This window comes from Dama dama, chromosome 18, assembly GCF_033118175.1.
Source record: "Dama dama isolate Ldn47 chromosome 18, ASM3311817v1, whole genome shotgun sequence".
In the NCBI taxonomy this organism is placed as follows: domain Eukaryota; kingdom Metazoa; phylum Chordata; class Mammalia; order Artiodactyla; family Cervidae; genus Dama; species Dama dama.
In genome coordinates this window covers 42,370,897-42,384,849 of record NC_083698.1, presented here as the reverse complement: position 1 = coordinate 42,384,849, position 13,953 = coordinate 42,370,897, and the positions used below count along the sequence as shown (strand labels likewise).

Here is a 13,953-nt window from a genome sequence, read left to right as displayed (position 1 = left end):
GTAGCCCGCCAGGCTCCTCTGTCCGTGGGCTTCTCCAGACAAGAATACTGGAATGGGCTGCCATGGTATCCCTCCTTCTCCAGGTGACCTTCCCGACCCAGGGATCAGACCTGCATCTTTTATATCTCCTGCATTAGCAGGTGGGTTCTCTGCCACTAGGGCCACCTAGGAAGTCCAGTGTACAACAATCCACTGTAATTCTTCAAGATCCATCTGTCTTCTTTACAGACCAGATAGGTGAACTGAAAGGAGATGTGACAGAAATCACAAGCCCCATGACCTTAACTATATAAAGAGTCATATACAAATAATATAGAAATGAAAAAAAAAAATTGTAGAGACAATGATCATACAATCTTTTATTGACTTAATACATACATTGAAAACTATTAACAAAATGTAATATTAAGATAATATACATCCCAAGTATATATAACTTAATGATTAAAAGTATTTTATTTTTTAACTATTTCAAGGTGAACTTGTGCTGTGTGCTATGCTTAGTCGCTCAGTTGTGTCCATCTCTTTGCGACCCCATGGACTGTAGCCTGCCAGGCTCCTCTGTCCATGGGGATTCTCCAGACAAGAATACTGGAGTGTGTTGCCATGCCCTCCTCCAGGGGATCTTCCCAACCCAGGGATCAAACCCAGGTCTCCAGCATTACAGGCAGATTCTTTATCATCTGAGCCACCAGGAAAGCCCAAGAATACTGGAATGGGCAGCCTATCCCTTCTCTAGGGGATCTTCCAGATCCAGGAATTGAAGTGGGGTCGCCTGTGTTACAGGTGGATTCTTTACTGGCTGAGCTACCAGGCAAGCCCTAAGACGAACTTAAATAAGATTTAATGTGCTTCTGACATTAAATATTAATAGAGAAAAATATTGATAATAAAATGTAGAAAACTGATTTCAATTCCCTGAGTTTAAATCATTATATGATGTAGGCATTCTTTTCCTTTAAGAGAAGATTGTGGTTATATCTACTTTTTTAATAAAAACATTTCAGTGTTTCTGAAGAAAGAAAATTATAGAAAACAAAGGCATGATTAGCATTAATGCCAACATCAATTTTAGCTAAGATCTTATGTCAACCAATTTATTCATTCCCACTGTATTAGCAACAAATGTTGCATTATGACTGTCTCCATCAACAAAGAATGCTGTGTCTTATCAAAAGTACCCTCTGTGATTACTTCACTGCATCTTACTTGCAGTTGAAAGTGATTTATTGAGAGTCATAAATTGTATAACAAAACAGTAAACTTGGTAAAGCTGTAGGCAATCCTTCTTGGTCGAGCATTCTGCCAAACAGAAGTGCCAGACCATTAGCACAACAAATAACAATTTGTAAGAGTGGGCCCAGGCCTTCCAAGGCAATCAGCCAGCAATTGCAGAAGCACAGCTTTCAGCTTCTCTCCAAACTCCCCGCACAATATATTTGGCACTTTCTATAATTTGTCACCTAGGGCAACCATGTCAACTCCACCATTCATCAGCACAGCAGATAAGGAACCTGAAAAGAAACGGATGTGTTGCAGTGTCTGTCAAATAATCAGCAGCTTTCTTACCACCCAGTCCTTAGAGCAGAAGTATGCAATATGGTTTTAACACCTTAATGATCTTGCATCTCTCTGTTTACTAGATCTCTGTTGGATGTAAAGTGTCTGAAAAAGTCACCCAGAATCAAATTCATGTTCAGTACTCTACAGACTTTGGTGTGAGCTGGAATTATCTGGTTCCTCAGTGCTTACCTGCGGATGCAAAATGCTCTGGAAGCGTTTCTCAACCATCTGTATTCTTTCCAACCAAAGGGTGGAAAAGGATCACCTACCCACTTCCTGAAAGCTTAGTTGGAAAGTAAGTAGAAAATTAAAACCTGGTTCTAAGCATTCAGAAGTGGATTTAGACACTGTGGTCAGCCTGAAAGTACTGTGTAATTGTTGGTAAAATGCTCTCTTCCTCCCTAACTCTAAAGTTCTCTAAAGAACTCTAAAGTTCACTCAGAGTGAAGTAAGCCAGAAAGATAAAGAACATTACAGCATACTAACACATATATATGGAATTTAGAAAGATGGTAACGATAACCCTATATGCAAAACAGAAAAAGAGACACAGAAATACAGAACAGACTTTTGAACTCTGTGGGAGAAGGTGAGGGTGGGATGTTTTGAAAGAACAGCATGTATATTATCTATGGTGAAACAGATCACCAGCCCAGGTGGGATGCATGAGACAAGTGCTCGGGCCTGGTGCACTGGGAAGACCCAGAGGAATCAGGTGGAGAGGGAGGTGGGAGGGGGGATCAGGAGAGGGAATACGTGTAAATCTATGGCTGATTCATATCAATGTATGACAAAACCCACTGAAATGTTGTGAAGTAATTAGCCTCCAACTAATAAAAAAAAAAACTTTAAAAAAATAAATAAATAAAGTTCACTCATTAGTGACCTCCATGATAAACTAATTTAAGAAGACCTCAAGATGTAATCCTCAGACTTGTCAAGATAGGCCCTGACAGGCTCTTCCATTTGAGCAATAGTGATGGCCTTGGAGCCAGTTGAAAAGGTATTTGTTACCTTATGGACCTTGTAAATTGTGCTTTCCACATTGGTCCCTTGTCAATCCATGATAGATGGAGCCAAGAGAAAACCTAACTTATCATGCTCTTGATACTTGTACAAATCCTAACTCTCCATGCTGTTTGTATAAACGTAGTTTGTAGGTTTCATTTTTTTCCTTATCAAAGTACTATGTTCTGCACCTGCAGTGGAAAGTAATTAGCCTAGACAGTCGTGAGCCAAGATGATTAAACTGTTTTCTGAAAAGTATGTGGATAAGTTAATTTAGGCAATTACAAAGAAATTCCCTTCAACTGTAAAATTAGGGGAAAAGATACATTGAAGAAAATGATAGTTATACTTCTACCATATGTCACAGTTTCTGACTAAATGAAGAACCTTTTGTTAAACAGATTCAAGATACATGACCAGAACACATAGAGCCTTTGAATAAGGTACTTACAAAAGGCAAAAAAAGTCGCATAGAGATTGTTTATTGCATGATCACTCACAGTTTTCTGGAACAAATCTAAAAGGCTTAGTCAGTTAACATGCTAGAAAGCGATCAGTATACTTGCAGCTGCAGGTAACAGAAAATTCCATTCAAATTAAAATTACATTTGGCTCAATTGAAAGTGAAATATATTATCTGTATAATGAAAAAAATCCAAAGGTAAGTGGACTCTAGGATTGGTTGGTTGACAAGGTCAACAGTGTCTTCAAGGACATTATTATTTCTTACTCTTTTACTCTTATTCTTTGCTCCACTCTCCACACACGGATGTCACACTCAGTCTTCAGACTAGTTTCTTTTGTGAACATAGATGTCTCCCAGAAAGCTGGAGCACAGTGCATCCTTACCTATGTCCAATGGAAGAGAAAGAGAGTTGCTTTTCTTTCCAGCAAGGCTGGAGCAAGTACCTCTTTGCATCTCACTGGTACAAATTAGTTCAAAAATGTCCATTCTTTACTCCATCAACAGTTAGGGAAATTATATTATCATTCTCATATGACTCATCTGGGCTGACGTGGGTGCTGGAGAGCCACCATACCCTCATTGCCTCATGTGCCCCTCTTGTTTTCACTCTCTTTTTTTATAATGAGGTATATAATTTACAGTCAGTAAAATGAACACATTTTGATTGCTCCTCATGATTTCTTCCCATTGTATAATACATGTAACCACCAGAAACAAGATACAGAACGTTTATATCTTCCCAGGATGTTCCCTCATGTAATCTGAACTCTTTCCACCAAAAAAGGGTGGAATATGTTAATATAAGGTTAATTATGACACTTCTATTTTCCCCAGAGGACAGAGAAGAGCAATGATAAAACTAAAATCTCAGGGAAATTTTCCTTTAATATAACCCTTCAAAATTGTTTTCTAATTAGCATAGTTACTCTGAGAATATTGATTATCTTTAGGGGATTCAGAAGCTGCTGTTTCCCAACCACCTGAAGGCCATATGTATGCTGACAAGGCGCTGTCAAAGGAGTGATTTACCTTCTGTACAATTTCAGAAATACAGTTAATGAATCTAAATTGCATTGCAGCCACTGGACTCCAGTTCATAAGTTGATTTTTAATAGTTACAGATTTGCATTTTAAAATGTTCCTTTTGCTTGACATAGAGGTTCCACTGTATTTTCATTTTGTTTTACAAGTTTACTCACATATTTTAAAATATAAGTTGAAGTGGCTTTAAACTTACATTACTAGAAATAGAAAGATAATGATGGTCCAAAAACATCTTTTATTAACCCATTTCATCTTGTCAGAATGGTTTAAATGTTTTCTCTCTTGAATACTGAATGTACATGCAGGAATATGGACCTGAATAAAGTTAACTTTTGTTCTTCACTCCTTTGCTCTTGTGTTGCCAATAGTCCAGTAAGGTTTCGGTTCTACCAGAAGCACTCAGATATGCAGTGGGCAATTGACAATTTCTACCTGGGCCCTGAATGCTTGGACAACTGCAGAGGCCATGGAGATTGCTTAAAGGAACAGTGCATCTGTGATCCGGGATACTCTGGGCCAAACTGCTACTTGACTCACACTCTGAAGGTAAAGTTAAAGCCCCTGAAGAAAATATGTATCCTCATTCCAGGTCGTGCATCAAAAGCCAACTTAAGAGTGAGACTAATAATTTATAACCATGTTCCTTAGGGCTCCCAGGAAATAAATCCTTTGGACCGAATCTCAAATATATATATATAGGGTTTATTAAATACAAGAATATTAGGACCAAGTGCTAGTATGTTTTAGCCACTAAATAATATAAACCAGTCTGTATGGATTAAAGAACATACTCTGTCTTTTGGGGTTTTATAGAGCAGACTGTTAAAGTCAATATTAAACCTTCCTTAATTCACTTTTTTCAGTAGATATACTATTTAAATTAGGAGGGTACTGTTGTTGTTATGAAATAAAGCAAATAATATTGATACATTATCACACACACAAAAAACAAGTTTTCAAAAAGGCAGAAACAGCACCAGAATTTTTGTTCAGAAAGTGTTCTGATTTGTTGACTGCTGAAATGTGGTTGTGTATTAAATAATAATAGACGAGATCGGGCGCGTTCAGGGTGGTATGGCCGTAGACTGAAATTGAGTGTATAAGTGACAAACAATGTAAATAAAACCTGTCATTTTGTGACTTCCCTGGTGGTCCAGTGGTTAAGAATATGCCTTCCAATGCAGGGGATGCAGTTTTGATCCCTGGTCAGGGAACTAAGATCCCACATGCCACAGGGCAACTAAGCCCGTGCTCCACAATTACTAAGCCCACGCACTTCAATTAGAGAGAAGCCCGTGAGCTGCAACTAAGACCCAAGCAGCCAAAACTAAATACATTTTTTTAAAAACTGTGATTTTTTTCTACAATACTTCAACAACTTTGGAACTAATAGATTAAAAACATAAAATTGGAGCAATGCTCACTTGTATCTGAAGCTGTTAGTTTGTATGTTATCAAATGAGATTATAACATGAGAAACGTAGCCACAGGTAATAAATAAATTTTTTGATATAGAGTCTTTCGTGAACATTTAAATTCCATTAGCATTCTTCAGTTGGATAAGAAATAAGAAATTGTAGAAATCTATATTATGAACCCTGAATCAGATATTTCTAATGAGAGTTTAACATGATTACCAAAGCATGTCTTCTGACTCTTGTGTTCTCACATATAAACCTCCAGTTATAAATTGCACTTATTTGCTAACATCAGTGAGGTAAGGTAAGGCTAACATGTTGACCACATGTCTTTAACTATGGAGTTGATTATGTTCCAAATTTGAAGACAGTCTGTCTAAACCATCTGAACCATATAATAAGATAGCAACTAGACAACCTACCTAAGACGTGAAAAGGTATACAGTTTTTCTGTAAACAGCTACTACAGTTGCAACTATGACATATAGTTTTCATGACATATTTCTATCACTAAAAAAACAAAAAGGAAAATGAAAAAAAAACCTGCCTCAACCTAATGCAAAACTGTATTATGGGCAAAAAGAATGTCCTCTGGACAAAATGAATAGAAAATCAAGATCTTGACTATGATATGAGGAAATGAAATAATTGAACATAAAATTAGCCATAATGAACCCTAATATTTTATTTATCTATTCTGTTTTGGAAATAGACTATTCCTGGTTGGTGGTCCTTTTTAGTCAGAGGATAAACTGGAGACTCAGGGGAAATATTTTATTCTAGATTTTGAGTTCTTCTCCCTATCATCCAGAATCTTGGCCCTGACAAACATGTGAAAAGTCCTTTAAATTGCCTTCCAAGATTGTTTTCTTTTGACTTCATACAGAAAGGTTTGGTTTCAAATGTCCCTGCCTAACCAAATAGACATTTTAAGTTTGTTCTGTGTTGGAAGCTGAAGGGTCCTGGGTTCCTAAAACAGTCTCCAAGGTGCAGGGAGTGGAGGGGGCACATATTTCCAGGGAGAATAAGACAATCAGTCAGGGAATACTGGGACAGGGGCAAGTGCTAAAACATCTGTCTTATCTTATTCCTTTAATTTTTTTAAATTTTTGTTCCTGTTTTCATAATATCATAATAAATTACAAGATTACTTTCTGTAATATATGAATAAATATTTTGAGAGTATATGCTTAAGTAAGTTTTTACAAATAGGAGTATTACTAAACTCAACTTTACAATTGTTCTATTCTAAGATTATTTCTAGATTTTAAATTCCAATAATTAAGCATTATTTAGGCAGTTTAAATGATTGTCAATAGATGATGGACAAGAATATTGTGGATGTATCGTGTTGGGTTTCTTTTATTATCTTTCAGAAAAGCATTTGAAATCAGCTCTAATTTTTTAAGGTCCAAGATGTAACTTTGTATTGTCTTAATTATTCCATAAGTATTCTTTGAAGTTTTTACTTTTAAACACATACCACTTACTTTTTTCCAGACTTTTCTGAAGGAACGCTTCGACAGTGAAGAAATCAAGCCTGATTTATGGATGTCCTTGGAAGGTGGAAGTACTTGTACTGAGTGTGGGATTCTTGCAGAGGACACTGCACTCTATTTTGGGGGATCCACAGTGAGACAAGCTATTACTCAAGATTTGGACCTCAGAGGGGCAAAGTAAGCCGATTTTTTTTGTTATCTTTGTTACAACTTAGCAAACTGGCCCCCAAACAAGAACACACCTATGAAAGAAGTTGTTATCCAGGGCTTGAGTAGATAATTTGTTCTAACTATCTGTTCTGATGGCTAATTTGTGCTTGCATTCAGATTCCTGCAGTACTGGGGGCGCATTGGTAGTGAGAACAACATGACCTCCTGCCATCGGCCCATCTGCCGGAAGGAAGGCGTGCTGTTGGACTACTCTACAGACGGAGGCACGTTTCAGGGGTGAAAGCCATGCCTTGCAGCGAATTCCCAAATTCCATCCATTGCCCCTCAGAAAAGTCTCCGCAAAACTTTGCTGACCTGGCAATGCAAATAGTGAAAGTCACAAAGAGAAAGCTATAGATCTTGGTTGCATTCCACCCATTACACAGTCTATATTTGTAATTTCTGTGTTGTACAAAATCTACACAAAAAGGGAAAAGAGAGAAATCACATTTAAAAAAAAAACTCCAAGCTTATGAGTAAAGACAGTAATCACGAAGCATAGCTGAAGCTTGATTATAAATGATACAAATAAGAAATAAATTTTTGCATAGCCTTCCAAGTAAAAGATAATTTTAAAAACATTTTAAAGTGTTTTAAAAAGCTTTTGTGTGAACAAGCATATAATAAATGGTATAGAAAATCTATAAGAAAGCATTAGTAGTTGTGGAAAACTATAGTCAATTTGTGAGTCTTTCACACACTATTTTAACAAGATTTTGTTTCGTTATTTTGAAGTAGCTAGAACCAGACCAGTAGTACCATGAAGTCTTCAGAAAATCAGCATTAGGGGATAGATATCATTCTTAATAACTGGCAGATAAATAGATGACCCTACCTTAAAAGTATTTTAGGAATTCAAAGGTGTTTTCTTAAGTAATTTAAACATTCCACCTACTGTCTTATCAGTTGATGAGAGAAGCTTCATATTCGTCCAACAAATAACAAATTGCATAGATTTATAATCGCTATATTTTAAAATACTAGGAGTATCTTATCTAGAAAGATTTAAAACATGGGTGTTTCTCATTATTTATGAGAAATAATGCATATTGGAATCAAGAACAAAACTTTAGAAGCTGAAAATATTTAATTTTTACCTCGGTATTTTTATTTTTGCCCAAGTATTTCTAAATACCCTTCCCCTTATATCATCAGTCTCATTTTGAAACAGTGTGTGAATACTTAACATTAAAGTCAGTGAAATCAGTTCTCATTATCTGGCTGAAGATCTCTTTGGAGAACTTGCAGTAACTGCAATATATTGGTGGTTTGTTGTGTTTTTTTCAGTATGTTACTATGTTGGTATATTTGTTTTATAGGAATTACTTGGTCTTTGCTCCATGAGATGGATTATCAGAAATACATTTCAGTCAGACATGACTACATACTTCTTCCCGAGGAGGCTCTTACCAACACAACTCGACTTCGCTGGTGGCAGCCTTTTGTGATCAGCAATGGACTTGTGGTCTCCGGGGTAGAGCGTGCTCAGTGGGCACTAGACAACATTTTGATTGGCGGAGCAGAAATCAATCCCAGTCAACTGGTTGACACTTTTGATGATGGTAAGAAACAAGACATTGAGCAATCCTCCCTGTGTATCTTTTGTCTGCTTATGTCTTTACATGAATTGCTACATGAAAAGCATTTAGATGAGTGCCTACCATATATTTACTGATCAACGAATGTTAGCTATTATTTTGTCTAATAGTTTATACATCTTCAAGATTGACTGCTTGTTGAAATGTCAACAAAGAATTTAATAAATCCCATTAAAGACACAATGTCTTGCTCTAAATATAATTTGAAATTTCAGCAGCCCCAAATAATTTCAGTTTCATTAAGAATTTCTATACTGCAGAGATACATATTTTATTGGTTTGCAAGTATTCCAGGAAAAATCTTGCAATAGTAAAAGTTACCCAGACTAGCAATTATATTTTAAAAGTTGGGTAATCATTGTACTAACATTTAATAATCTTTTCTAGATTTGATTGCTTATATATTATACCAATTAAAGAAAATAAAAATCAATCTTAAAGGGTAAGCAAAGAGCTAGAGCATAGACATTCAAGTAGTTCAACAATAAACCAATTAATTTAAGAGAATAACATGCCATATTACTTCCAATTTATCTTGACAGAAGGCACCTCCCATGAAGAAAACTGGAGTTTTTACCCTAATGCCGTGAGGACAGCAGGATTCTGTGGCAATCCATCCTTCCACCTCTACTGGCCAAATAAAAAGAAGGACAAGACTCACAATGCACTCTCCTCCAGAGAACTCATTATACAGCCAGGATATATGATGCAGTTTAAAGTAAGGGGAAGCGGCTCCTCCAGGCAGTCTGGTGTTAGATTTGGGGGAGGGAGTACAGAGAGAAAGCTTATATGAACAACTATAAGGAAATGATTGATTGCATTCATTAAAAGAGACTTTATTTTATGAATAAAAGAAGTTATCTTTCACAAAAGCCTTTATCTTGTAGGATTATTTGAACACAGATATATTGAGACATAGCAGGACATGCAACTATATTATATCTCAGATATGTAATCTTGACTTCACTTTTACAAACCTTGGAAATAAAAAGATCAAGTAGGTGCCTTTGTCTATCTCTTTCTTTGTCTCTATCCCTTTCTGTCTCTCTTTCTCTCCCGCTAATTTCTGTACCACTTTATCTTTATGCCTATCTCATACATCAAGCTTTGCTTCTTTATATGTCCTTTTTCATGATATCTTTCCATTTTTCTTTTCTCTCTGACTTCCAAACAGCAAGCCTGTACATTAGCCCAACTGAAACCTCCCAAATCCTCAAAGATTTGAAAAGGACTCTCACTTCTTATTAATAAATGCATATTTTACTCATATAGAAAAATGGAAGAGAAGGCATAGGAGGTAATTAGTAGACAAATTAGAGAGAAAGATAAAGCACTATCAATTAATGTCTTATTGCAGAAAACACTAAAAAGGGACATTACAGAAATGCAGTTTATTACTGGATCATTTTAAAGAGACAGATAAGTTGTTCTAATGCCCTTATTTAAAAAGACATGCTACAATGACAGTTGACAGAAAGAATCCTTATTAGCATAAATAAAAATGTGTTCGTAGCTGGGAGAAGGGGGAAATGGGGAGTTAATGTGTATAGGGTTTCAGTTTTGTAAGAAGAAGAATTCCCAAGTTGAAGAAAAAAGGCAAATTTTCTGTTTTCCTAGGCTTTGTATTAAACTCTCCTTCAGAGACTGGAGGGTGAGGCAAGCCCCACCGAATGCTGCCACCCCCTCAGGACTGTCCTTACCTTAATGACATGAAGGACGCTCAGAGTCACATCCAGAATCACACCACCCGTAATTCAGAGCCACGGCCCTTAAGAATGAACGCTTTTCCTCTCTCAGGCCTGCATCACACTCATATTTTTTATTAAGTTGGTTGGGGCCTCCTCTTTTGTTGCTTCTATCAACCCAGGACTGCAGAGACTGAAATTTTCTTCCCTAGCCAAGTCAATTTGTTTCTTTTAAAAAAGAGAAAAAAAAAAAACTTGTCCCCAGAAATTTAAGAATTAAAGTGTCACTAAATCTGCATCTTTAAAGTCACCATAGACTTTCTGAACACCACATGCAACACCTTTCACCCATGCCTCGTTTTTCATTTTCTCAGTACTATTTGGCACTCTTGTTCTTGTCTTCTCCAGCTGGTGAAATTCTCTTTCCCCTCAGTTTCTGGGTTCTCTGCTGCTTCTCCTCTTACCTTCTTAATAGCTACATCTATCTCCTTTTTGGCTCTTCTTCCCTCAACCCTCTAAATATCAGCATTTCTTAGTACTTCTCCCAGGCTTTCTTCTCTCTACATAGACATTCTCACTATTGAGAACTTCATTCACCCTCTGGCTTCAAGTATCATTAACAGCAATTCCAAGATTTGCATATCCAACCTTGACTGGCTCATCAACATTTAATTCTGTACTTTTAATCACCTGTGTACTTTTCTACACCTTTAAATTACTGGCACCTCAACTCAACATGTTTAATAGTGAACTTCCTACCTTCCCACTTCTGCCAACTCCTCTCTCTGATTTTCCTATTTCTCTTGATGGCATTGCCTCTCACTTATTCACTAGCTCTAAATTTTAATTTAGTCTTTGATTTATCATTTTTTACATCTAATTAGTTACTCCATCTTTTTAATTCTAATTCCCTGTATTCCTGGCACCCATAGCATCTCCTCTCTCTGCACTGTTACCACCTTCATTCTGGCCCTCATTAAATCAGTAATCCACTGAGAAGTCTTTTCCTGTCTAATCTCTCTCCACTTCACATGTTTTCAGCAGCACAGATTGATCCTTACAAAGTACAGCTTTAATACATCATTCTACTGCTCATAAACCCTTAATGACTCCCCATTGCCTACCATGTTAAGCTCAAACACCTTTGACTACAACTCATGCTCTGCCAAACTCAACCAATTTTTCCAGCCTTCTCTACCAATGTTCTACACTTAAACCAAAACACATTAACCACACGCTATGCTCTAGACATGCCACGGTGCTTTCCCCCTGCATGTCTGCTCACAGTCCTTCCACCTAAACATCTTTGTCCTATCTCTACCTCTGAGACTCTTCCCATCCTTCAGGGACAGCTCACATGCACTCTCATTGATGAATTCTTTTCTTTTTTTAATTGAAATATATTTGACATATGGCACTGTGTAAATTTAAGTCATACAACATGTTGATTTGATACATTTATATATTATAATACAGTTGCCACAATAGTGGTAGTTAGCACCTGTATCACATCACATAATTATTATATCTGTTTGTAGTTGGAATAATTCAGCTCTCCAACTTCTGAAGAATTATTTTCTCACCCACTTAATCAGATTCAACCTCTCCTTCCTATGAAGCACCAAAGCATTTTATATTTTTCTGGTTTCCATTTCCACTGCTGGAATACACATTGTATTCTGTCTTTGAAACCACAGTTGTTTTATGAATAAGCATGTTGTATGAAGTTTATAGCACCAACCTTCCCTAGTGTCAGCACTGAAACAGGACTTGTTGATTGAGTAGATGATTAGAACTTAAATTTGAACCACCAAGTCTTCACAGCATTTATGCACTGTTGATGATTCAAGCATTTAATTGCACATGATATGGAATACTTTTATCTACATGGAAATGGAAAAAACTAGGAAGAAATATTAAGTAATTAAAAATTAACTATTTTTAATTACATATAAAAATGTAATGGCAGCATCAAGGAAGTTAGTAAATCAATGAAACTATCTTGAACCAATGATACTTTGTTTCTTTCCATTAATTCTCCTAATACTACTTTCCTTTTGACCAATTTATCTTCCCCAAATTTACGATTAGTATGTTGTACTAATTAAGTAAATATAAATAGTATTTTTAACCTAAATTCTCATCTCCTTGCAAAATGGTATGACTTGTACAAAACTCAAAAGAACGTCTTCTTGGTGGTGTCTGGCAGGCTGCTCTGTAAAAGCTTCTTCAAATTCTTCTTGGTTACTTATCAGAATCATAATGAAGAGAGATGAGTGTTCTCGTTAATGCTAGGCATTATTTAATCTTGCCTGACACATATCAATTATCTGCTTGTTTTAGATTGTGGTGGGTTGTGAAGCCACTTCTTGTGGTGACCTTCATTCCGTAATGTTGGAGTACACTAAGGATGCAAGGTTTGTGAAATCACTTTTTACATTTCCTCCAAATGTGAATATACAATTCAAATGGTTGTCTATTTTTAAGGCAACTGCTTGCAGGGAAGCATTCTTATGTATTAAATGTGGCAGTTAATTGTATGCATGTGAACATGTCATTTGTATAAAACTCACAATGTATCTTATTTTCAATTTTTCCTTCAAACCAAGAAAAGTCAATTTCATACTAGGCTGCAGCCAACAAATTTTGTATTTTAAACTAAGACACTATATTTGTCCTCAAAGTAGAACTCTCTTTTTTATTTATGTTGCTTGTTTTCAAACAACCCTAATAAAAATATAAATCAACGAAAGATCTGATTATGCTTTAGCTAGAGTCACATTCCCTAAGCATAGTAGCACTGTTGACTATAAGTCTGACTTAGTGCAGTTACCTCTTTAGGGTGTCAATAGGCCTGCCTCCTACCGCCACTTTGAAAAATGAATTATAGTAATAAAGTTTGGGTAGACAGAGAATGTTGTCAGTCAACTCCAGGTATAGTTCTTATAGCAATATCAGGGAGCAGAAGCCACTAGAGTCAGCTCTGTGCCCGCTATTATTTTATGCTGTCATCTATAAATATGTTAATGTGCTTATAAAGAGTTAAAGTATATCTTATTTGAAATAATTTTCCATTTTTCTTTTTATTATATGTAATTATTTATGTATATGAAATTTATATTAAAATTTCTTAATTTAACTCAATTGTTAAGCATTACCTTGACATGAGACAGGCTGTATATTTCTCTGAAGAGCTGTCTAATGCAGCCTCTCTGGTTTCTCTGGTTTCTGCAGGTCCGATTCCTGGCAGCTCGTGCAGACCCAGTGCCTTCCTTCCTCTTCAAACAGCATTGGCTGCTCCCCCTTCCAGTTCCATGAAGCCACCATCTACAATGCTGTCAACAGCTCTAGCTGGAGGAGAATCACCATCCAGCTGCCTGACCATGTCTCCTCCAGGTAGGCTGCGTACTTAGGTGAACTGTGTGGAATGACCTGTGAGTCTCTGCAGAACTCACACAGGGA

At 36.5% G+C, this 13,953-nt stretch overlaps 1 protein-coding gene across 1 annotated transcript in view; it reads left to right on the top strand.

Moving 5' to 3' along the window:
* Positions 1-13,953, top strand: part of RELN (reelin) — a 536,272-nt gene that overhangs the window by 504,896 nt on the left and 17,423 nt on the right. The window contains exons 52-59 of the mRNA XM_061165186.1: positions 1,644-1,858; positions 4,450-4,627; positions 7,000-7,175; positions 7,326-7,432; positions 8,528-8,770; positions 9,349-9,524; positions 12,835-12,908; positions 13,726-13,887. Of these exons, the coding sequence (XP_061021169.1) occupies positions 1,644-1,858; positions 4,450-4,627; positions 7,000-7,175; positions 7,326-7,432; positions 8,528-8,770; positions 9,349-9,524; positions 12,835-12,908; positions 13,726-13,887 (1,331 nt within the window). The remainder of the gene's footprint in view (positions 1-1,643; positions 1,859-4,449; positions 4,628-6,999; positions 7,176-7,325; positions 7,433-8,527; positions 8,771-9,348; positions 9,525-12,834; positions 12,909-13,725; positions 13,888-13,953) is intronic.